General features: G+C 43.6%; 1 protein-coding gene across 1 annotated transcript in view; it reads right to left on the bottom strand.

The window, feature by feature from the left end:
- LOC134340289 (plexin domain-containing protein 1-like) overlaps window positions 1-26372 on the bottom strand; it is a 536023-nt gene that overhangs the window by 300163 nt on the left and 209488 nt on the right. Inside the window, exon 3 of the mRNA XM_063037340.1 lies at window positions 5104-5247. Within this exon, the coding sequence (XP_062893410.1) occupies window positions 5104-5247 (144 nt within the window). The remainder of the gene's footprint in view (window positions 1-5103; window positions 5248-26372) is intronic.

Below are 26372 nucleotides of genomic sequence, written 5' to 3'. Positions count from 1 at the left end.
ATGTTGTGGACATGTCATTGACAGGCATGGCTGACATAAGTCACAAGAGAAGATGGAAGCAGTGCTACAGGCACCCAAACCAGAAAAAATGTCACAACTCAGGTCATACTGGACCTTGTAAGCTACCACCTCCGGTTTCTCCCAAACATCGCTACAGTGTTGTACCCATTGAATGCCATATTGCAAACAAGAATGAAGTGGGAATGGTCAGAAAGATATGAAAGAGCATTCAAGGAAACAAAGAGACTAATAACATCTGATCAGCTGCTCACCCATTAGGACCCACCTCTGCCCACCAGACTGGCGTGTGGTGTGTCCCCTTATGGTATTGGTGCCATTTTGTTACACACTGTGAAAGATGGATCTGAACGCCCGATTGGATTTGCTTCAAGATCACTGATGAGTGTAGAACACAACTATATACAGATCGATTAAGAGGCCCTTAGTCCAGTATGGGGAATAAAGAAGTTCCACCACTACCTCTACGGACAGAAGTTTATTCTGGTGACAGAGCACCAGCCCCTTGCATCCATTTTCAATCCCAGGAAAGGAATTCCGGTGATGACTGCTACCCAGTTACAATGTTGGGCACTGTTCCCAGGAGCCCACTCTTATGACAGAGAGTTCAAGGGTACCAAACAACACAGCAATGCTGACCGTTTGTCATGTCTTCCACTTGGCAACTGAAGAAGAAAAGTCTTCATTCTGTGATCCAGCAGGGGTGTTCCACACAGCATTGGTGGACCAGTTGCTGGGAACAAATTCTGAAATACAAAGGGAAACAAGGAATGACCCAACATTTTCAAAAGTCTCTGAAATCGCCATGCAAGGATAGCCAGCTCATGGTAACCCTATGTTTTCAGAGATCTCAGCAAGACAAGACCAACTGTTGGTGGTCAAAGAATGCAGTCGTGTGGATCTTGTGTTGTGGTTCCCTTTAAACTGCGTACTAGAGTGTTACATAATCTGCATGTTGGACACCTGGGTACAGTCAAGATGAAGAGTCTCACCCGAAGCTATGTGTGGTGGCTGGGAATAGATAGACAGATTGAAGTCTTGGCCAAAAGCTGTTTGGGATACCAAAAAGTTCAAAATAAACCCCCACAAGCACCGTTATACCAGTGGGAGTGGCATCAACACCATGGCAAAGAGTACATATTGGCTTTGCTGGGCCATTGCTGTGGATGCTCATGCGATGTGGCCAGAGGTTATACCAATGAAGTCAATCACCTCAGCAAAGACTGTCTCCACCCTGAGGACTACCTTCACCAGAAATGGCTTACCCGAACAAATTATGAGTGACAACGGACCACGATCCGCGTCAGAAGAATTCCGACTGTTCATGAAGAAAAATGGCATCAGATATTTCAAGTCAGCTCCTCATCACCCAGCAACAAATGGGTTATCTGAAAGGTTTATCCAAACCTTTGAGAAATCCATTAAAGTGATGGACAAGGAGGAGATTTCTCTTCAGCAAAAGATGGACAGCTTCCTTTTCATGTATCGGAACTTTGTTCATGTGATGACAAATCAAACACCTGCAATGCTATTCATCAGCAGGAACTGAGACCTTGCATAGACCTCCTGAAACCAGATCTATGGAGGGAAGTACAGAATGAACAGCTCAGCCAATTGCTAAGTGACGCAGCAAGGAGCTTCTTAATTGGGGAGGATGGCCTAGCACATGATTACCAAGAAGATAAGTGGACACCTGGTAGGATAGCTACAAGAACTGGAACTGGACCACTGATGTAGACAGTGGATGTTGGAGATCAGGCATGGAACTGTCATATGGACCATATACTGGATGCTCAACTAAAGAACACACCTGAGTCGATTACATCCAACAAGATGGACACATTACAGTCACTGAACTTACTTCTCAGTGATGATCATAGCACTGACAGCAACGTGACATGGGAAACCAAGAGCATTGTCTTAGACAAGGCACCTACCAAACCCAATGCCACTCCAGAGGCATATCCTGAAAGAAACAGAGTGCCACCCAAAAGACTGAACCTTTAGAACTGTGAAGTTAGTCATGGACTGTTATTGTGAACGCATGTTTATTTGAATTATGGGTTTATGAAAGGAAAATTTAATGTTTTGTACATATACAGTTTTAAATTGCATTAATCTAAAGGGGGAAGAGGTGTAACGTATGGATCTATTTCTTTTAGAGCATTGAACCCCCACCTCAGCACTACGTATTGATCTGTTGTCTGTGCATCTGGTGTTGTCTACACACGGGCATTGTCCTGTCTCTCTCTCTCTCTCTCTCTCTCTCTCTCATTGCAATGTGAATACACCAGTTAAAGCCATCTCCCACATGCATGCTTTTATTGAATTGATATGTCATTGTGCATAGACACAACACAACCGTAAGGTTATTTTCAATACATTGTTGATTTTATTGAAAGACAAGTGAAGATTGCAACACATTCAGTGTTTGGGAAAGTATACGATGCTACTTCGGCAGCATTAAGTAAAGGTGTGATCAAAACTGGATCATAAGTTCAGTCTAAGGCTAAAGGAGGCAGCTTTGTCACCACTGTGACTACTGTGGAAAGGGAAACTGAGCCTGGAGCTGATGAAAAGAGTGCAGGTTTGAATCAAGCCATGAATAAATTAAGCACAGCAGCAAGTACCATCATGGTACCTAATGGTCTTACAGGGGCTGGTGATCATGATTGTAACCTTCCTATAATTCCAGTTCAGCTGAAGTTTAAGAAGAGTAACAAGTCTGTTATGCTTTCCTAAATCAAGGAAGTACAGCAGTGTTCTGCGCAGAAAGCCTCATGATCAAACTCAACCTTACAGGAAAAAGAACACGCATTCTCTTATGCATCATGGATCAAGAGAAGTTTGTGAGTAGCTACATTGTCTCAGGATTGAAAGTGGCTGGCTTGCACAGTGAAACTATTGTTAACTGCCTTACATAGGAGTGTATGTCTGTCTACAAAGGGATCATTCCTCATTAGAAAGTCTTCAGGAATGGTCTCACCAGAAGCATGTTTAGTTGCAGTAAATTGATTCAGAAATTGAGCTGCTGAGAGGGGTGAATGTGCCGATGGCATTGGAGCCATTGCAAGTGACTCACAGTTTTAATGATGGACCCTATGCAATCAGAAAAATTCTGGTTTGGACTATTAATGGACCATTGAAAGGAGACTATGGTGGTGGAAGAGACTACACTCAGATAGAGCTGACAGATAAAAGGATTCACAAACAAGGGAAAATCTGCAGATTCTGGAAATCCGAGCGACAAACACAAAATGCTGGAGGAGCTCAGCAGGCCAGACAGCGTCTATGGGAAAAAGTAAAGTCGACGTTTCAGGCTGAAACCCTTCGGCAGGACTTCAGCAGTTAATAGGATTTCAGTTTTGCGCATGAATGAGCTTTGGCAGCAATGATTCAAAACAGATTTTCCTGAATGCACTCACGAGGGATAACCTGGTTTGGCAAGAGAAGAGCACAATCCAGGATAGACTGCTTACAAAAGAGAGCATTTGTTTAAATGTTGAGATTTCATGTCTCCTATAGCATGTTGTTGTAATTATTACATTATAATAATTGGGGGCTGAAATGTAGGAGCCATGTATCTGTTTTCTATTTGCTTTGTATTCTGTGTAACGCGTTTATTATGTTTATTATGGTAACCAGTCACATTAGCCAAAGTGTGGTATGAGCTATGGCAATAAGTTACGCATTCTTGCTTATCTCATGGCAGTTTGTGGCTTAGGACTGGTGGAGGTCGTATCTTTTGCTGACCACTGATATAATGCCCAATAATGCTTAATTGTATGTTTGCTGATAGCTAATAAAGGATTCAACTTTTTGGAACAATCATTTCATTGAGCTGAGGGTGTGTCATGCAAGTATAACAACCCCTTGACGGTTGCAGGCTAGCGACAATTGTTTAGTTTTGAGTTTGGATTAGCTTTGCTGCTACACACCCTGTCTGGTACCAATAATCATTCCACGGTCAAAGTCACTTAGATCACATCTCTACCTCATTCTGATATTTGATAAGAACAACAACTGCACCTCTTGACCGTGTCTGCATGCTTTAATGCATTGAGTTGCTGCTACATGATTAGCTGATTAGATATTTGCATTAATGAGCAAGTGTACAGGTGGTCTGAATAAAGTGACCATTGAGTGTTATTTGTTAGTGAAGGGAATTTCCTTTCCTTATGTAGGAGAACTCCAGGCCCACAGCAATGTGCTTAACACTTCAAGGCCCCGTAAAATGACAGAGATAAATCCAATTACACATGGTCAGTAAATGTTGACTTTGACATCTGCATTGACATCCTATCTGAATAGGATACCCATTTCAATTTGACTTCACATTCCCATTCTGATATGTCTGTCCATGACCTCCTTTTCTGTCATGATGAGGCCATACTCAAGTTGGAGGAGCACACCTCATATTCTGTATGGTATCTTCCAACCTGGTAGCATGAATGTCAATTTCTCCAATTTATGGTAATTTCTCCCTCCTTCTTTCTCTCTTTTTCAATTTCCCATTTTGGTTCCCTTCTCACCTGTTCTCTTCTTTTCACCAGCTCCTCACCTCCCTTTGGTGCTCTTCTTCTTTCCCTTTCTCCCATGGTCCACTGTCCACTGTCCTGTCCTTGTTATTCGGCCCTTTTACCTGTCACCTGCCAGCTTTTTACTCCATCATCCCTCCTCCACACACCCACCTGCCCCCTCACCTTGTCTCACCTATCACCTGTCAGCTTGTACTCCTTCCCCTCCCCCCCCACACCTTCTTATTCTGGCTTCTGCCTCTTTCCTTTCCAGGTTTCGACCTTTCCCCTCCATACCTGATTTCCTCAGCATTTTGCTCAAGAATCCTAGCATCTGCAAAATCTCTTATGTTTAGAAAATACTGGAAAGACACTGCATGCAGCACCTTTCCCTGATGTTCTTGTTCATTTTTCTATTAGTTCCTTGAGAAATTTAAACTTTTTGATGGATGTTGGCATAGTATTCAAATGTATTTTACAGTGGCCAGCCTGGGTTGGACACAAAAGATTAAAAGCACAAGAAGGAATTAATCAAAATGTCAGGAGAAAAAAAACCCCTACATCTTACCGAAGCTTGTCGGTGTGTGTTTGACAGAATATTGTGCACCTTCACTTTATTCTTGTCCACCTTTGTGAAGTCAACCCACAGCTCCTTTGTTCTAGAATCATTTGGCCCGTAGCTTCTGGATACATAATAATTATGGTCATCTTCCTGAAAGATAGGAATACAATACAGCTTCATGATTGCTGGAAGCAATCCAAATGCCATGGGTTTGAATCTCTTCAGTTACAATTCTCTGTATTATACTACTACTACTACTACTACTACTAATAATAATAATAAACATAAGTGCTTTATTGATCCCAAGTGGGAAATTCCTTTGTTACAGCAGTAACATTTAAAAGCACACTAAGCACTGTGCAGACTTAACTGATAATAAAGTACAGAATTATAATATACACAATAACAATGTGCAATAATAATAATAAAGCAGAGACTATTGTACTATGATGTGTGTTCTCCTGTCGCACAGAGATGAACTATTACATTTGTTAAGAAAGGTTCTGTATAACGATCTTTGTGACAGTGGAGCTGAATGAGTCTTTGTGAAAGGGGTGGAGGGGCTCTGCTGCTTATTCAGTAGGTTAAGGAGAGGATGTGTCAGATTGTCCATCATGGGTAACAGTTTGTTTAGTGACCTCCTCTCCATCACTAACTCAAAAGAGTCCAGGTTGTAGCCAAGAACTGATCCAACGTTTTTGATGAGTTTAGTTAGTCTTTTTGCATCACTGGTGCTGTTCCCCCAACATAAAGCCGCAAAGAGGATTGCACTTGCTACAACAGACTGGTAAAAGATCTCCAACATCCTGCTGCACACATTGAAGGATCTCAGCTTCCTTAGAAAATAAAGTCTGCTTATCCCCTTCTTGTAAGCAGCCTTGGTGTTGGTTTTCCAGCCAAATCTGTTGTCGAGGTGAACACCCAAGTATTTGTACTCCTCCATCACTGCAACCTCTTCTCTCAGAACGTATACAGGACTCGTCACAGTCCTCTTCCTCCTAAAATCAATCACCATATCCCTGGTTTTGGCCACATTCAGAAGCAGATGATTCCTCTCTCACCACTCCACAAACTTGTCCACCAGTCCTCTGTACTCCAACTCTTGCCCATCCCCAATACACCCAGCCACCACAGAGTCATCAGAGAACTTCTGCAAGTGACAAGACTAGATTTGTACTGAGAGTCTGAGATGTACAGTGTGAACAGAAATGGAGGCAGGACAGTCCCTCATGGCACTCCAGTGCCACTCACCACCACCTCAGACAGAGAACTACGCAGTCGTACAAACTGGGGTCTATCTGTCAGGTAGCTAGTAATCCAGGAGACAGTGAATTTGTCTACGCCCGTCCTTTGCAGCTTCTCACTCAGAGGTGGCTGGATTGTATTGAAGACACTAGAGAAATCACTCAAAGCACTGTGAGCAATTCTGGGCAGTGCATCTTAGGTATGGCATATTGGTCCTGGAAGGAGTGCAAGGCTGACTTAACAGGATGATCCAATGGAGATGATACAACATTCCTCACCCGTAACAGAACTGAGGGATGTCAAAGCAAAATACTGCAGATGCTAGTGATATAAAATCAGAAAACTCTGGAGCAACACACACAAAATGCTGGAGGATCTCAGATAGTCGGGTTAGTAGTCAGCTTGTGTTAATAGCAACATAGCAAGGGCCAATAAAAGAAGTGAGATTTAAGTGTTGGGCCATTGTTGGAGTGGTCAGGCTTTGGATCAACAGGCTTAGATGAGAACAGGTGCAGGATAGAACTTAAGTTTGAGAGGTATAACAAGTGCAGGCAGGACAGTAGCTCAAACAGTAGAATGCTCTTCTTGTGAGATGTGAGATTTCAGGGTACCTAATGGACTTTCTGATGTCTATATCTGCAGGAAGTGCACCAACTTCAGGTACCAATTGACAAGGTGAAGGAACTGGAGGTGGAGTTGGTTGTACTCAGGACCAACTGGGAGGATGAAAACCTCATAAATGAGACTATTCCTGAGATAGTCACACACAGAGTGCAGGTTTCTAATAGTAGATGGGTGACCACCAGGAGAAGTAAGTGAAGTAAGCAATCAGTGCAGGGTTCCCCTGAGGGCATTCCCGTCAACAGGTTTGCCAGAGATGTTGAGGAGGGTTTAAACTAATTTGACAGAGGAATAGGAACTGGAATGATAGGGCTGGGGATGGAACAGTTGGTTCACAAGTCAATACAGTGTGTGGTGAGACTGAGGAAGGACAGGCAGATGACAGTGCAAAATTGCAGTTAGTGGGCTAAGTTGAAGTGTGACAGGGGGGCAAAATCAAAATGGGTGATGAATACAGGAAACCGCAAGGATAAAAAGACCCTAATGGGAGCTATATACAGGTCCCCAAGCAGTAGCCAGGATGCGGAATATAAATTTCAACGGGAATAGAAAAGGCACGTAACAAGGTCAATGTTACAACAGTCATGGGGAATTTCAACATACAGGTAGATTGGGGAAATCAGGTTGGTGCTGGATCCCAAGAGGGGGAATTTGTAGAATGCCTACAAGATGGGTTTTTAGAGTAACTTATGGTTGAGCCCACTAAGTGAAAGGCAGTTCTGGATTTGGTGCTGTGTGATGAACCAGATTTGATTAGGGGACTCAAGGTAAAGGAATACTTGGAGACAGTGATCATAATATGATAGTTCTTCGCCCTGCACTTTGAGAGGGAGAAGATAAAGTCAGACATATCAGTATTACAGTGGAGTAAAGGGAATTACAGAGATATGATAGAGAAGCTGGCTAAAGTTGTTCGGAAGGGAACACTAGTAGGGATGATGGCAGTGGCTGGAGTTTCTGTGAGCAGTTTGGAATGTGCAGGATAGATACATTCCAAAGATGAAGAAGTATACTAAAGGGAGGGTGAGGCAACCATGGGTGATATGTGGAAGTGCATGATAAAATAGACCAAAATCATCATGGTTTCCTGAAGGCAAAATCTTGTCTGACAAATCCTTAGAAAATTTATTGAAATTCTTTGAGGAAATAACAAGCAGGATAGACAAAGGAGAGTCAGTGAACTCTTACTAACTCTTCCTTCAGTTAGTCCTGACGAAGGGTCTCGGCCTGAAACATCGACTGTACCTCTTCCTAGAGATGCTGCCTGGCCTGCTGTGTTCACCAGCAACTTTGATGTGTGTTGCTTGAATTTCCAGCATCTGCAGAATTCCTGTTGTTTGAGAGTCAGTGAATGTTGTTTACTTGGATTTTCAGAAGGCCTTAGATTAAGTGCCATACATGAGGCTGCTTAGCAATATTAGAGCCCATGGTGTTACAGGAAAGATTCTAGCATAGATAAAGCAGTGATTGATTGGCAGGAGGCAAAGAGTCAGAATAAAGGGAGCCTATTCTGTTTGGCTAGATAGAAAGGCCTGGATAGAGTGGATGTGGAAAGGATGTTTCCCATAGTGGGTGAGGCCAGGACCAGAGAGCATAGACTCAGAATAGAGGGAATAGAACAGAGATGAGAAGGAATTTCTTTAGCCAGAGGCTGGAGAATCTGTGGAATTCATTGGCATGGGTTGGCTGTATATTTAAAGAGTGGGTAGAAAGGTTGTTGGTTAGTCAGGGCATCAAAGCATACGGGGAGAAGGCGGGAGAATAAGGTTGAGATGGATAATAAATTAACCATGATAAAATGGTGGAGAAAACTTGATGGGCTGAGTGGCCTAATTCTGCTCCTCTGTATTATGGTCAGACAGCATCTATGGAGGGGAATAAATAGTTAACGTTTCGGGCAAAGACTCTTCATCAGGGCTCATGAACTGATGACATGAACGTCAAATTCTCTATCATCTGGTAATTTCTTCCCCCGTCCTCCTTCTCTCTTTTTCCATTCCCTATTCTGGCTCCCTTCTCATATCTTCCCTTCTCCTCATCTGCCCATCTGGTGCTGCTCCTCCTTCCCTTTTTCCCATGGTCCACTCCCCTCACCTATGAAATTCCTTCTTCAACCTTTTCCATCTAACACCTCCAGCTTCTCACTTCATTTCTCCCTCCCCCACTCACACACCCACCAACTTTCTCCTTCATCTAGCTTCATCTATCACCTGCTTCACCTACTGAGTACTACTTCTCCTCCCTCTCCCTTCTTATTCTGATATCTCCCCACTTCCTTTCCTGTTCAAATGAAGGACTTCAGCTTGAAACATCGACTGTGTGTTCTTCTCCTTCGTTGCTGCCTGACCTTTTGAGTTCCTCCAGCATTTTGTGTGTGTGTGTTGTTCAAGATTTTCAGCACCTGAAAAGTCTCTTTTGTTTTGAAAATGCTGGAAAGACACATTGTGTCATGTGGCATCTATAGACAGAGAAATAGGCATTTCCTTCTCTTCCATTCTGTTTCATGAGTTTGATCTTCTCCCATCTGTTCCTGTTTCCTGAAAATCGCTTCTCTCTGATGTCCTTGTCCTACCATAGCAATATCTCTCCATTCACTAGCACTGCCCGACATCACACAGCTCTGCTAAGTAGCCACCTGCAAGCAAAGACAAGTTGGTACTTTCCCCAACAGATATTCCACAGTCTCTAGCCCCCATGTTAAAATCGATTCCTAAATATGAGGATGAAAGTCCACTTTCACAAATGGCTAATACAACCCAAATGAAATGAAAGCTGAACATCCTTGGCACTCTTAACGACAGTACATATCCCAGTACAAACCAATGACCTAATTCAGAGGGCACAGCATCAGAGTAGAAGGTCGTTCCTTTAAAACAGAGATGAGGAGAAATTTCTTTAGCCAGAGTATGATGAATCTGTGGAATTCATTGCCACATAGGACCATGGAGCCAAGTCAGTGGGTATATTTAAGGTGGAGATTCTTGATTAGTAAGGGTGTCAAAGGTTACGAGAAGAAAAGAGGAAAATGGGATTGAGAGGGATAATAAATCAGCCATGATGGAATGGTGCAGCATATTTGAATAGCCTAATTCTGCTCCTATGTCTTATGCTCTTACAGACAGTGGCAATCAACCTGGGGTATGAAGAAGGTCTCCTGAAATCTGGGGTGAGAGGCTTAATTGGGATATAATCTACACATAAATTACTTTACAGGGAGAGAAGTCAGACTGTACCTGACCTACAAAACTGATTCCCTAAATGATGTTCAAATGAAACAATGTGACTGATTAAAACAGAGCCACACAGAAGCTGGGAATTATCTAAGTCTTTTTTTTCACACAGCCAACCTCCAGGAGAGAGAAAGTCCAGATGAATCCAAGAGAATCCAAGAGGGGATCTCACTCTCCTGACATAGTGTTTTATATCTTTTCAACACAAACATAAATGGTTAACTACGGTTTCAATTGCTGGGATCATCTACTTAACTTTATGATTTGGAATGTAGTCAGATAAATTTACAGAATTAAATATTTTCAATTACAGCCCATCCCAACTAGCAGAACCATTTTGAATATTCAATACTGCCGTCTGTTCCAAAAACCTCTGAGCACAAACTCCGGACACCCAAAGTGCACCCCTTTTGTTGTAGTGATGAGGGACAGCTCCACAAATATACAACTAACTAGATGGTTAAGTGACAAAACAGATCCTGTCCCAAACTGCCTTAAGTGCATTAAGTGGCAGCGATACACATTTCACTACGTGCTAATGGCAGGAACATTCATACAGTTATAGAGCACTAAGCACAGAAACAGGCCATAGGTCCATCTACTCTGTGCCAAACTATTATTCTGCCTCATCTCATTGACCTGCACTTGGACCATGGTCCTACATACCCCTCCCATCCATGTACTTATCCAAACCTTTCCTAATTGTTGAAATCAAATCTGCGTCCACCACTTCCATTGGCAGCTCAATCCACACTATCACCACTTTCTGAGTGAAGAAATTCCCTCCTGAGTTCTCCCTAAAGACTTCACCTTTCACCCTTAACCCATGACCTCTAGCTCTAATCTTACAAACCTCAATGGAAAAAAGCCTACTTCCATAAAACCATAAGAAATAGGAGCAGGAGCAGGCCATCCGGCCCATCGAGCTTGCCCCGCCATTCGATAAGATCGTGGCTGATCTGTCCGTAAACTCAGCTCCATTTACCCGCCTTTTCCCCATAACCCTTAATTCCCTTAATATGTAAAAACCTATCTAACTGTAGCTTAAATAAATTTAGTGAAGAAGCCTCAACTGCTTCCCTGGGCAGAGAATTCCACAGATTCACCACTCTCTGGGAAAAACAGTTTCTCCAAATCTCTGTCCTAAATCTTCTCCCCTGAATCTTGAGGCAATGTCCCCTAGTTCTAGTCTCACCTACCAATGGAAACAACTTTCCTACTTCTATCTTATCTGTCCCTTTCAAAATTTTATATGTTTCAATAAGATCCCCTCTCATTCTTCTGAACTCCAGAGAGTATAGTCCCAGGCAACTCAATCTTTCCTCATAGGTTAACCCCTCCATCCTTGGAATCAACCTGGTGAACCTCCTCTGCACTGCCTCCAAAGCCAGTATATCCTTCCCCAAGTATGGAGACCAGAAATGCATACAGTACTCCAGGTGCGGCCTCACCAGTACCCTGTATAGTTGCAGCATGACCTCCCTGCTCTTGAACTCAATCCCTCTAGCAATGAAGGCCAACATTCCATTTTCCTTCTCAATAACCTGTTGCACCTGCAAGCCAACTTTTTGCAATTCATGAACAAGCACTCACAAGTCCCTCTGCACAATAGCATGCTGCAATCTTTCGCCATTTAAATAATAATCTGCTCTTCTATTATTCCTCTCAAAGTGGATGATCTCGCATTTACCAGCGTTGTATTCCATCTGCTAGACCTTGGCCCACTCACTTAAACTATCTATATCCCTCTGCAGACTCTCCACATCTTCTGTACAATTTGCTTTTCCTGTCAGGAGAGGGAAGGAAAATGCCCAGATAGTAGAGAGCACACCTGTGGCTGTCCCCCTCAGCAACAAATATCATATTCTAGATGCTGTTGAGGGGGATGACCTGACAGGGGACGCCCACGGTGACCAGGTCTCTGGCACTGAGCCTGGCGCTGTTGTGCAGGAGAGGAGGGAGAAGAGGAACGCGGTAGTCATAGGGGATTCCATAATCAGGGGAACAGACAGGAGATTCTGTGAGCCTGATAGAGATACCCGCATGGTGTGTTTCCTCCCAGGTGCCAGGGTACAGATGTTTCGGATCGGGTCCTGAATATTCTGAAGGGGGAGGGTGAGCAGCCAGTTGTCTTGGTACATGTTGGTACCAATAACATTGATAGGACAAAGGAGGAGGTCCTGAAGAGAGATTTCCAGCAGTTATGAAGGAAGCTGAGAAGCAGGATAGTAATCAGGGTAGTAATCTCGGGATTGCTACCTGTGCCACGTGCTAGCGAGGGCAAGGATAGTAGGATCAGGCAGATGAATGCGTGGCTGAGAGACTGGTGCAGGGGACAGGGCTTCAGATTCTTGGATAATTGGGATCTCTTCTGGGGGAAGTATGACCTGTTCAAAAAGGACAGGTTACACCTGAATCCGAAGGGGACCAATATCCTGGCGGGAAAGTTTAATAGAGCTGTTAGGGAGGGTTTGAACTAATTTGGCAGGGGGATGGGAACCGGAATGACAGAGCAGAGGAAGAGGAAAACAGAAATAAATCTAAGATCGTGAGCAGTAAAGATGTCAGGAAAGATGTCTGGCATGGTTCTGGAGGACTGGAAGATTGCAAATGTCACTCCGCTATTTAAGAAGGGGGCAAGGAAGCAAAAAGGAAATTATAGACTTGTTAGCTTGACATTGGTGGTTGGGAAGTTGTTGGAGTCGATTGTCAAGGATGAGGTTACAGAGTACCTGGAGGCATATGACAAGATAGGCAGAACTCAGCATGGATTCCTTAAAGGAAAATCCTGCCTGACAATCCTATTACAATTTTTTGAGGAAATTACCAGTAGGCTAGACAAGGGAGATGCAGTGGATGTTGTATATTTGGATTTTCAGAAGGCCTTTGACAAGGTGCAGCACATGAGGCTATTTAACAAGATAAGAGCCCATGGAATTACGGGAACGTTACATATGTGGATAGAGCATTGGCTGATTGGCAGGAAACAGAGAGTGGGAATAAAGGGATCCTATTCTGGTTGGCTGCCAGTTACCAGTGGTGTTCCACAGGGGTCCGTGTCGGGGCCGCTTCTTTTTACATTGTACATCAACGGTTTGGATTATGGAATAGGTGGCTTTGTGGCTAAGTTTGCTGATGATACAAAGATAGGTGGAGGGGCTGGTAGTGCTGAGGAAATGGAGAGTCTGCAGAGAGACTTGGATAGATAGGAAGAATGGGCAGAGAAGTGGTAAATGAAATACAATGTTGGAAAGTGTATGTTTATGCACTTTGGCAGAAGTAATAAACAGGCAGACTATTCTTTAAATGGGGAAAGAATTCAAAGTTCGGAGATGCAATGGAACTTGGATGTCCTCGTACAGGATACCCTTAAGGTTAACCTTCAGGTTGAGTCGGTAGTGAAGAAGGTGAATGCAATGTTGGCATTCATTTCTAGAGGAATAGAGTATAGGAGCAGGGATGTGATGACGAGGCTCTATAAGGCGCTGGTGAGACCTCACTTGGAGTCCTGTGGGCAGTTTTGGTCTCCTTATTTAAGAAAGGATGTGCTGACATTGGAGAGGGTACAGAGAAGATTCACTAGAATGATTCCGGGAATGAGACGGTTAACATATGAGGAACATTTGTCCGCTCTTGGACTGTATTCCTTGGAGTTTGGCAGAATGAGGCGAGACCTCATAGAAACATTTTGAATGTTGAAAGGCATGGACAGAGTGGATGTGGCAAAGTTGTTTCCCATGATGGGGGAGTCTAGTACGAGGGGGCATGACTTAAGGATTGAAGGGCGCCCATTCTGAACAGAAATGCGAAGAAATTTTTTTAGTCGGTGGGTGGTGAATCTATGGAATTTGTTGCCACGGGCAGCAGTGGAGGCTAAGTCACTGGGTGTATTTAAGGCAGAGATTGATAGGTATCTGAGTAGCCAGGGCATCAAAGGTTACGGTGAGAAGGTGGGGAAGTGGGACTAAATGGGAGAATGGATCAGCTTATGATAAAATGGCTGCGCAGACTCGATGGGCCAAATGGCCGACTTCTTCTCCTTTATCTTATGGTCTTATGGTCAGTTTAGTGTCATCAGCAAATTTTGCTATGCTACTCTCAGTCCCCTCTTCCAAATCATCAATGTAAATGGTAAACAGCTGCGGGGCCAGCACCGACCCCTGCAGCACCCCACTCACCACCGACCGCCAACCAGAGAAACACCCATTTATACCAACTCTCTGCCTTCTATTGGTTAACCAATCCACTATCCATGCCAATACACTTCCTCCGACTCCATGCATCTGTATCTTATTTATAAGTTTCTTGTGTGGCACCTTATCGAACGCCTTCTGGAAATCCAAATATTCTGGACCTGCCCAGAGTCTAGAGAGCTTTGATAAATGTTTACCAGCACGTCCGCCAATTCCTTCAGCATCCTGGGATGCATCCAATCAGGACCAGGGGACTTATCTACCTTCAGGCCCTCTAGTTTGCTCATCACTATCTCTTTAGTGATAGCAATTTTACCAAGGTCCTCACCTCCCATTTTGTCCATAACATCCTTCTTTGGCAATATTAGATGTGTCCTCCACCGTGAAGACCGACACAAAATAGCCGTTCAATGCCTCAGCCATTTCCTTACCATCCAATATCAATTTTCCCTTCTCGTCTTCCAAGGAACCTACATTGACTTTAGCCACCCTCTTCCACTTTATATATTTATAAAAAATTTTGCTACCTGTTTTTATATTTTGTGCTAATTTACTTTCATACTCTATCTTCCCTTTCCTTATTTCTTGTTTAGTTGTTCTATGTTGCTTTTTAAAGTTTTCTCAATCCTCCAGTCTTCCACTGCTCTTTGCGACTTTGCACACGAGCTTTTAATTTGATACTATCTTTTATTTCCTTAGTTATCAAAGGCAGAGGGTGAAAACCAAGGTTCGTGAAGTACTCATCAGGGACGTGTTGTCTGCAGATGACGTGGCATTGCCAACACACTCTGAAGAGCAACTGCAACGCCTCATGGACAGCTTCTCAAGAGCCTGCCAGGACTTCAGCTTGACCATCAGCCTGAAGAAGACCAACGTGTTGGGCCAAGGTGTTGAGCACCTCCCTGCCATTACCATCAACAACTACGACTGCAAAAGACCTTCAGGAAGACTTAGCAGACTCTGGAGTGGTGGTGCACTGTTCTACTGTGCAGCGACACCTGCACAAATATGACCTTCATGGAAAAGTCATCAGAAAAAAACCTTTCCTGCATCCTCACCACAAAATTCAGCGTCAGAAGTTTGCAAAGGAACACCTAAACAAGCCTAATACATTTTGGAAACAATTCCTGTGGACTGATGAAATTAAAATAGAACTTTTTGGTTGCAATGAGCAAAGGTATGTTTGGAGAAAAAAGGGTGCAGAATTTCATGAAAAGAACACCTCCCCAACTGTTAAGCATGGGGGTGGATCGATCATACTTTGGGCTTGTGTTGCAGCCAGTGGTACGGGGAACATTTCACTGGTAGAGGGAAGAATGAATTCAATTAGATACCAGCAAATTCTGGAAGCAAACATCACACACTCTGTAAAAAAGCTGAAGATGAAAAGAGGATGGCTTCTACAACAGGATAATGAACCTAAAAACACCTCAAAATCCACAATGGGCTACCTCAAGAGGTGCAAGCTGAAGGTTTTGCCATGGCCCTCACAGTCCACAGTCCACAGGATAAGCTTTAAGTTCCTCGGGGTCAATATCACAAATGACCTGACTTGGTCCAACCAAGCAGAGTTCACTGCCATAAAGGCCCACCAGCGCCTTTACTTCTTGAGAAAAGGTCGGCGGGAGGAGAAGATGGCAGCGCGCCGCGCGTGCGCAGCTCTCTGGTAAAAATTATATCGTATCCGTTAAATAGGGGCTGTGGATAATTCTGATTTGATGGAGAATGGACGTGAAAGCACAGAGGAACATCTGGAGAAATTTCTGAAACGCCCTTTCGCTGCTGTCATTACTGTGTGGTCGTGAATCTTTCGGAGGGTAGGCCTCAAAATCCCCGGCCTTGCCTGCTTTTGGCGACCGAGAAGGAGGTTGAATCGTTCGGACAGAGATGGCACTCAGTACTCGGTGTCGGAGAGCTGATCAGAGCTCGACGTTTTCGGATGTCTCAGAGTCGGATTGTGGTTGACATGGCAGGGAGAGTTTTTCTTCCTTCTCCCGTCTGCGTGAGATGTGGGATATTTGAGAAACTTTGAACTTTACTGTGCTTCGGACTTCTTCATCAAGTTATGGTATTGTTACACTGTTTGTAACTATATGTTATAATTATGTGGTTTTGTCAGTTTTTTCAGTCTTGGTCTGTCCTGTGTTTTGTGATATCACACCGGAGGAAATAATGTATCATTTCTTAATGCATGCATTACTAAATGACAATAAAAGAGGACTACATGTCTTCATAATCATAAAACTAAAGAAATTTGGCCTGTCCCCTAAAACTCTCACTAATTTTTATAGATGCACCGTAGAAAGCATTCTTCTAGGGTGCATCACAACCTGGTATGGAAGTTGTCTTGTCCAAGACCGAAAGAAGCTGCAGAAGATCGTGAACACGGTGCAGCACATCACATAAACCAATCTTCTGTCTGTGGATTCACTTTACACCACACGCTGTCGGAGCAGTGCTGCCAGGATAATCAAGGACACGACCCACCCAGCCAACACACTTTTCGTCCCTCTTCCCTCCAGGAGAAGGTTCAGGAGCTTGAAGACTCATACAGCCAGATTTGGGAACAGCTTCTTTCCAACTGTGATAAGACTGCTGAACGGATCCTGACCCAGATCTGGGCCGTACCCTCCAAATATCCGGAACTGCCTCTCGGTTTTTTTGCACTACCTTACTTCCCATTTTTCTATTTTCTATTTATGATTTATAATTTAAATTTTTAATATTTACTAATTTTAACTATTTTTAATATTTTTAATATTTAATATTTGTAATCCAGGGAGTGTGAAGTGCAGAATCAAATATCGCTGTGATGATTGTACGTTCTAGTACCAATTGTTTGGCGACAGTAAAGTATGAAGTAAAGTCCCCTGACCTAAACATCATCGAAAATCTGTGGATAGACCTCAAAAGAGCAGTGCATGCAAGATGGCCCAAGAAACTCACCGAACTAGAAGCCTTTTGCAAGGAAGAATGGGCGAAATTCTCCCAAACAAGAATTGAAAGACTCTTAGCTGGCTACAGAAAGCATTTACAAGCTGTGATACTTGCCAAAGGGGGTGTTACTAAGTACTGACCATGCAGGGTGCCCAAACTTTTGCTTTGGGCCCTTTTCCTTTTTTGTTTTTTTGAAACTGTAAAAGATGGAAATAAAAAAAGTAATCTTGCTTAAAATATTAAAGAAATGTGTCATCTTTAACTTTATGCCTTTTGGAAATCAGATCATCTTTTACTTGCTTAGCTATTCACAGTAACAGAAATTTTGACCGGGGTGCCCAAACTGCCCAAACTTTTGCATACCACTGTACGTACTTTGATAATAGAATTACTTTGGACTTCGTTGTAGAAGTTTGTTGAGGCCGAATTAGGAGTATGGTGTGCAGTTCTGGTCACCTACCTACAGGAAAGATATTGATATTGCAGTGCAGCGATTAGCACAATGCTACTGCGGCTCGTTGCGTTGGAGTTTAGAGTTCGATTCTGGATTCCTCTGTAAGGAGTTTCTGTACGTCCTCCCCGTGGAACGTGTGGGGTTTCCCCGGGTGCTCCAGTTTTCTCCCACAATGAAAAGAAGTAACGGGAAGGTTAACTGGTCACTATAAATTGTCCCATGATTATGCTTGGGTTAAATTGGGGTTGTCAGGGGTTGCTGGAGTTTGAAGGGCTAGAAGGGTCTACTCTGCGCTGTATCTCTATATAAAATATATAATACTGAAAGTGTATAAGAGAATTGACAAGGATGTTGCCAGAACTTGAGGACCTAAGTTATAGGGAAGGGTTGAATAGTTTAGGACGTTGTTCCCTGGAGTGCAGGAGAATGAGGTGAGATCAAAAATAAAGATGAGCTTTATTTGTCACATGTACATCGAAACATTGAAAGATGCAGTGAAATGTGTCATTTGTGTCAAATCAAATCAACGAGGATTGTGCTGGGGCAGTTCTCAAGTGCCGCCATAGCATACCCACAACTTAATAGTCCTAACTTGTAGGTCTTTGGAATGTGGGAGGAAACCACATGGCCACGGGAGAATGTAATCTCTTACAGACAACGGTGGGAATCGAACCCCGATTGGTGATTGCTGGTGCCGTGAAAAAATTGCACGAACTGTTATGCTACCATGCTACCCTACTGTAGGAAATCACTGTTGTATGGACCAGGCAGAGAAATAAGATGATGGTCAGATCAGCCATGGATAACATGGAAACACAGAGCACTGTCTTTAACTCAATATAATATTCCTGCCCTCTCCCTATATCCTTGATGTCTCTTGTTGCTGGATCTCCCTCTATTGCCATCTTGAATATGTTCAGCAGCTTAGCCTCCATGGCCTTTTCCTCTATAGAAATATGCCTCATCTCAGTCCTAATTGTCTTATTCATGTTCTGAGGTTAATTACCTGTTTCTAGACCCACCTATCCAGGGGAAAGCATCCTCCCCACATTCAGCCGACTGCATCTGGCAAACCTTGGGATGTTCGAATGAGATCTCCTCTAATTCACCCCAATTCTTTTGAATGCAGTCCCAGTAAACACAAGCTGTCCTCAAATGACAGTGATAAGACAGAACAACAACACAGAAAATGCTGGAGGAACTCAGCAGGTCAGGCAGCATCTGTGGAGAGGAATGAAGAGACAACATTTCAGACCAAGACCCTTCATCAGAACTGTGTTACTCTGGATTTCCAGTATCTGCAGAATCTCTTGTGTTACTAATAAGGCAGAACAGCCTCGAGGGGCAGAATAGACTCTTGCTCTCATCTCTGCTGTTCTTCTGCTTTAGTTCCACTGGCATCACAGGATATAACAGGCTTCAACTTCACAGTCAAATGCATGAATACTAAATGCATTGAGAGCTTTAAGTAAAAAGCATGTAAATGGTGGAGAAAGCAGTTATCAGGTGACAGCTGCCACTAACAAACATGAATCATCTGCATTTTTGTCCCGATTAAAAAACAAATAATGGAAAGATTGAAATGTGAAACAAATAGTTAAGCATATGGAGTGAGTCAGGTCTGAGAAATTGTGGGGAATGAATATTAATGAAGAGCACTGCCACCAAACAAGACATGTGCTGTCTAATTTACATAAAGTCAGGAACGTTAGCGTTTTAGGAGCAGCTTGATTCACTAACACCCTGCCCGATGGTAATGAATCCATGCAATGCTCCCACAGTCCAGAGGCGTGACACGGTAGCGTAGCAGTGAGTATAATGCTTTACAGTGTCAGCGGTTGGACGAGCAGCATGGTAATGTAGCGGTTAGTGTGACGCATCACAGCAGTAGCAATCGGATGGACGGCACGGTAGCATAACGCTTTACAGCTCCATCGATTAGAAAATTGGGGTTTAATTCTTGCTACTGCCTGTAAGGAGCTTGTATGTTCTCTCTGTGACCATGTGGGTTTCCTCCGGGTGCTCTGGTTTCCTCCCACATTCCAAAGACGTATGATTAAGGTTAGAAAGTGGGTTTGCTCAGTAGCATAGTGGTGATTGTAACACTTTAAAGAGGCAGTTATTGGAAGATTGGGCTTCAATTCCCACCGCCGTCTGTAAGGAGCTTGTACTTACTCCTTGTGACTGCATAGGTTTCCTCTGAATGCTTTGATTTCCTCCCACACTACAAAGATGTATGGTTAAGGTTAATAAGTTATGGGCATACTATGTTGGCACCGTAGGCATGGCACATCCTTGGACTGAGTTGGTCATTGACATAAAGAATGTATATTTCAATGCTTTGATGTACATGTGACAAACAAAGCCAAACTTATAAAAGAGATCTTAAAAAATAACAGCAGAGAGCAGATTGTGGGCTTCAGGAAGGAGAAGTTGAGAGAACACACACCAGTCCTCATCGAGGGTCAGCGGTGGAAAGGGTGAGCAGTTTCAAATGCCTGAGTGTCAACATCTCTGAAGTTCTATCCTGGGCTCAATATATTGATGCAATTATGAAGAAGGCAAACTAGTTCATTAGGAGTTTGAGAGTGTCACTAATCAATCAAGGAAATTTCTGGTGAGCATTCTGACTGGTCTGATATAGAGGCACCAATGCATGGGATTGGAAAAAGCTGCAGAGGATTGTAAACTCAGCCAGCTCCCTATCATTGAGGACATCTTCCAAAGATGATGCCTCAAGAAGGCAGCATCCATCAGGAAGAACTCTCACCACCTAGAAGATGCCTCTTCTCATTACTACGATCAGGGTGCAGGTATAGAAGCCTGAAGATTTCACACTCAGTGTTTTAGGAACAGCTTCTACCCCTCTGCCATCAGATTTCAGAACACACAGATGAACCCATGAACAATACTTCACTATCTTGCTGTCTGTTTGCATTATTTATTTATTTGCTTTTCTTATTGTAACTTATAGTATATTTTTTACTTCTACTTCCGGGGCACCAACTAAGGCGACTTGTAGTGGCGCAGCTCAATGGAAATTATTAAATATTCTCATTTAATCATCTGCCTGCTACAGATGAGAACTACAACTGTATCTAAGGTCTGTACAATTAGTAATGACTTTTTAATGCGATTAAACGATTCATCGCTGCTTAAAATCGACAGAAATGGATCAGAACGTGACTGGCGGACCATCTCCTTCAGACGTCAGTGGAAGCAAAGTCGTCATAGTCGGCTAATTGTGCGTTTAAAAAAACAATACAAACCCTTTGTCAGGATGCTGTTCACTGACTATAGCTCAGCATTTAACCCTATCAAACCGACAGTCCTGATTGAAAAGCTATAGAACCTGGGCCTCTGTACATCCCTCTGTAACTGGATCCTCGACTTCCTAACCAGAAGACCACAGTCTGTGCGGATTGGTGATAACATATTCACCTCGCTGGTGCACCTCAGGGGTGTGTGCTTAGCCCACTGCTCTACTCTCTCTATACCCATGACTGTGTGGATAGGCACAGCTCAAATGCCATCTATAAATTTGCTGATGATACAACCATTGTTGGCAGAATCTTAGATGGTGACGAGAGGGCGTACAGGAGTGAGATATGCCAACCAGTGGAGTGATGTCGCAGCAACAACCTTGCACTTAACATCAGTAAGACCAAAGAGCTGATTGTGGATTTCAGAAAGGGTAAGATAAAGGAACATGAACCAATCCTCATAGAGGGATCAAAAGTGGAGAGAGTGAGTAACTTTAAGTCTCTGGGTTCAATAGCTCTGAGGATCTAACCTGGTCCCAACATATTGATGCAGCTACAAAGAAGGCAAGACAGCAGCTATATTTCATTAGGAGTTTAAAGAGATTTGGTTCGTCACCTAAAACACTCAAAAACTTCTACAGATGTACTGTGAAGAGCACTCTGACTAGCTGCATCACCGTCTGGTATGAAGAGTGAGGGGGGCTACTGCACAGGATCGAAAGAAGCTACAGAGAGTTGTAAAATTAGTCAGCTCTGTTATGGGTGCTAGCTGCCGTAGCTTCCAAGACATTTTCAAGGAGCAGTGCCACAGAAAGGCGGCTTCCATCATTAAGGACCCCCACCACCCAGGACATGCCCTCTTCTCATTTTTACCGTCAGGAAAGAGGTACAGAAGCCTGAAGGCACACACTCAATGATTCAGGAACAGCTTCTTCTCCTCTGCCATCCGATTTTGAAATGGATATTGAACCTATGAACACTACCTCAATTCTTTTTTTCCAAATTTCGGATTTAGCACTACAATCTTACTTTAACTATTTAATATACGTATATACATATATATACACTTTCTGTAATCCAGGATTTTTTTTCTGTATTTATTTTGCATTGCATTGTACTGCTGTTGCAATCAGCAGCCGGAGCGGACCCAAGTGCAGGACACAGGCACGGAGAGCGGGTTAGGATTCTTACGCTGACTTGAATGTTGACTTGGACTCGGAGCCTGGTCTTGGACTTGACTTGGACACCGAGTGATAAAGCCAAACAACGACAGACAATTTGTATCGCGGCTCGGAGCAGCGGCAAACGGCCAGCGATACTCAGCCGGACACAAGACGACAAAACAAACAATGACAGTCCATTCGAATCTTGACTCCGGGTAGCACATGAAGCGGCAAACAGCTGGCTAAACTCAGCTGGACGGCAGGCTCTCGACTCGACCTAGGAACTGTGAACGGCAGGCTCTCGACTTGACTCAGTCTCAGCGACCCGGAACAAGCATAGCCACACTGCTGAGGTAACGAACCAGCCGTGAGTAGATGTAAGCTGGAGTTTTTACGCTGCCAGTTTGAATGAGGATCAGGTGCCCTAATCAAAGAGCACAGTGGAACACGGGGAAAAGGAAATTAACTGAAATGAGGAGTCAACGGACCGGACCGTGACAACTACTGCCGCCAGCTGCTCAAGGAGAATAAGAGTTTTGTGGCATATTTTATAAATTATTTGTTTGAAGAGGAAGGAGATTGTCCTGTGATAAAAGGTTATGCAGGATATCATCAACAGGAGGCACTGCCTCGAGAAGGCAACACGCATCATCAAAGCTCCCTACAGCCCGGGCCATGCCATCCTTTCACAGTTACCATGGAGCAGGAGGTACAGAAGCCTGAACTTCCATATGACCAGATTCAAGAACAGCTGCTTCCTTACAACCATTTGGTCCTGCAGCCAAACAACAAGTAACACATTGATCACTTTGCACTAAAATGAACTTTATTTAATTTTGTTGTGTCTTCTTTCTTGTAAGAATAGAGCTTAATTTATGTGAAATTTATGTTTTTATGAACCATTTAATGTACCTGTAATGTTGCTGCAAGTGAGTCTTTGTTATTGCATCTGATCATACATGCAGTTGTGCACATGTCAATAAACTTGCATTTGCTGGAGTTTAAAGAAAGGGGAGGTGGTCTCATTGAGGCATCTGAGAGTAGACAGAGAATGCCTTCCTGATGGGTGAGGTCTGAATTCGGCGACATAGTCTCCGATTAAGGAGTTGGATACTGAGACCACAAAACCATAAGGGATAGGAGCAGAATTAGGCCATTCAGCCCATTGTGGCTGATCCATTTCCCTCTCAACCCCATTCTCCTGCCTTCTCCCTGTAACCTTTCGTGTCTTGACTAATGAAGAATATATCAGCCTCTGCCTTAATTACACCCAATGACCTGGCCTTCATAGCTGCCTGTGGCAATGAACTGCACAGATTCACCACTCTCCTCCTCATCTCCGTTCTAAGAGATGTCTCTCTATTCTGAGGCTGTGTCCTCTGGTCCTAGACTTCCCTACCTTTGGAAACATCCACTCTACATAGGCCTTTTAACGTTTGGTAGGTTTCAATGAGATTCCCCTCATTCTTCTAAATTCCAGTGAGCACAGAACCAGCGCTATCAATCAGCCTCATGTACTGTCAAAGGCTTCCAAATACACAAGTATACAGCATCCACCAAATCTCCTTCGTCTATCCTGTGTGTTATTTCCTGAAAGAATTTCAACAGATTTGTCAAGTATGATTTTCTCTTAAGGAAACCATACTGACTATGGCCTATTTACCATATGCCTCCAAGTACCTGGAAACTTCACCTTTAATAATGGATTCCAACATCTTCCCAACCACTGAAGTCAGGCAAACTATAATTTCCTATCTTCTCCCTCTCTCCATTCTTAAAATGTGGAGTGACATTTGCAATTTTCCAGTCCTCCAGAACCATTCCAGAATCTAGTGATTCCTGAAAGATTATTACCACTGTCTTCAAATCTCTTCAGCCACCTCTCTCAGAACCCTTGTGGTCCATCTGGTCCAGGTGACTTATCTATCTTCAGACCTTTCAGCTTCTCAAGCACCTTCACCTTAATAATAGCAACTATACCCACTTCTTCCCCCGACACTCTCGAACTTCTGCCATACTGCTCCTGTCTTTCACAGTGAAGGTGGATGCATAATACTTACTTCATTCATCTACCGTTTCCCATTCTTCCATTACTACCTCTCCAGCAGTCCAATATCTGAAAAAACCTTTTGGTATCCCCTTTGATATTATTGGCTAGCTTACCTTTATATTTCATCTTTTCCCTCATTATGGCTTTTTAGTTGCCTTCTACTGGGTTTTAAAAGCTTTCCAATCCTCTAACTTCCCACTAACTTTTGCTTTATTATATGCCCTTCCATTTGCTTTTATGTTGGCTTTGACGTCCCTTCTCAGCCACGATTACATCATCCTGCCTTTAGAAGACATCTTCTTTGGTATGTACAGTACTGTGCAAAAATCTTAGGCACATATACTGTATATACTGTAGCTAGGGTGACTAAGTTCTTTTGCACAGTACTGTATTTGTCCACATGAAGCAAAGAGCAAATTTGTACACTTGGTGGGAGCAAAGGATGTTGGGAATAATGAAAGTGGAGTGCTGCGGGAGGGGTGTGGAACAGGTGGCAGAGAAGAAGTGCCAGGGGTAGGGGCTGGCATGGGTGCAGACACACCTAGCCCTGAGACACCAGGCTAGGTGTGTGCCATGTGAGGAGGCAACACGTTACAGTAGCTCCATGTGTTTGTCTATTACAGAATGTCTTTCTGGTGCTTCCTGCTCCCTCCCCTCTCACTTCCCTTTTCCCAACCATTATTTCCCCTCTCCCTGACCCCTTCCCACTCTCCGTCCACAATAGAGACCCATATCAGAAGCAGGTTTATTAAGACTTACTTTTGTCATGAAATTTGTTTTTTTTGCAGCAGTACATAAAATTACTATAGTTATGGCTTATGTCATGGCTCCCTCTAAGTAGACAATGGATGCGCCTGTTCTGGGGCGCAGACTTGGGCGATGAATGTGGAGATCCTGGGCTGCCCAGACATCATGATCCCCCTCTCGGCCTCGCAGATGTGATCCAAAGGAATGCGAAGCAGTACATTTGACATTAGTTTGACTGCAGGAGCTGCCGGGAGGTGACGTGATAAGTTATCCGACTGCATTAGGGGCTCCACTCCGGATTTGTGTAGGGTTTACTCCTTAGCCTTCTCTTCTCCCGAAGATACCCACAAGGCAGTGGGATCCGTAACCCTGGAAAGGGACCCATACCGGGTACTGTCAGCTGGAGCCAGCTGAGCCCGGGACTCGTGTAGGGCAGGGTCGTCACACCCTGAAGTAGTGACATATGGAGCCTCTACCCACTATCCATTACTATAGTACTGTGCAAAATTCTCAGGCGCCCTATATATACGTACAAGGCTTTTGGACAGTACTGTATCAATCCTGCATATTCCGAATTTCTCCCAGAACCTCTGGCTTTTGCTGCTCTGTTGCCATCCCTGCAAGTGTCCCCACCCAATCATCTTTGGCCAGCTCCTTTCTCATGCCTCCATAATTCCCTTTACTCCACTGTAATACTGATACATGTGACCTTAATTTCTCCCTCTCAAATTGCAGGTGAAGTCTATCATATTATGATCACTACCTCCTAAGGGTTCCTTTACTTTTAGCTCCTTAATCAAATCCCGCTCATTACACAGCACCCAATCTAAAATAACTTTTGAACTCGCAGGCTTAACCACAAGCTTCTCTAAAAAGCCATCTGGTAGGCATTCTGAAAACTCTCCCTCTTAGAATCCAGCAATAACCTGATTTTTCCAATTTACCTGTGCATTGAAATCCCCCATGACATTTGTAACATTGCCCTTTGGCATGCATTTTCTATCACCTGTTGTAATTTGTAGGCCACATCGGGCTATAACTCCCATCAGGATCATTTTATCCTTGCAGATTCTTAAATCTACCCACAAGGATTCTACATCTATGTCACCTCTTTCTCAGGATTTGATTTCATTTTTTACCAACAGAGCCTCCCCACCCCTTCGGCCTACCTGCCTGTCCTTTTGATACAATGTGTATCCTTGTATGTGAAGCTTCCAACTGTGATCTTCTTTCAGCCACATCTCGGAGATCCCATAAAATCAGATACTGTTGTGGTGAATGTCCAACCGGGGGGAATCACATCAACTGGGTCTCTGGCACTGAGTCTAGCTCTGTGCCTCAGAAGCGACGGGGCGAGAAGATGACTGCAATA

The sequence above is a fragment of the Mobula hypostoma genome, chromosome X1, assembly GCF_963921235.1.
Source record: "Mobula hypostoma chromosome X1, sMobHyp1.1, whole genome shotgun sequence".
NCBI lineage: Eukaryota > Metazoa > Chordata > Chondrichthyes > Myliobatiformes > Myliobatidae > Mobula > Mobula hypostoma.
This window is presented reverse-complemented; position numbering and strand designations above follow the sequence as displayed.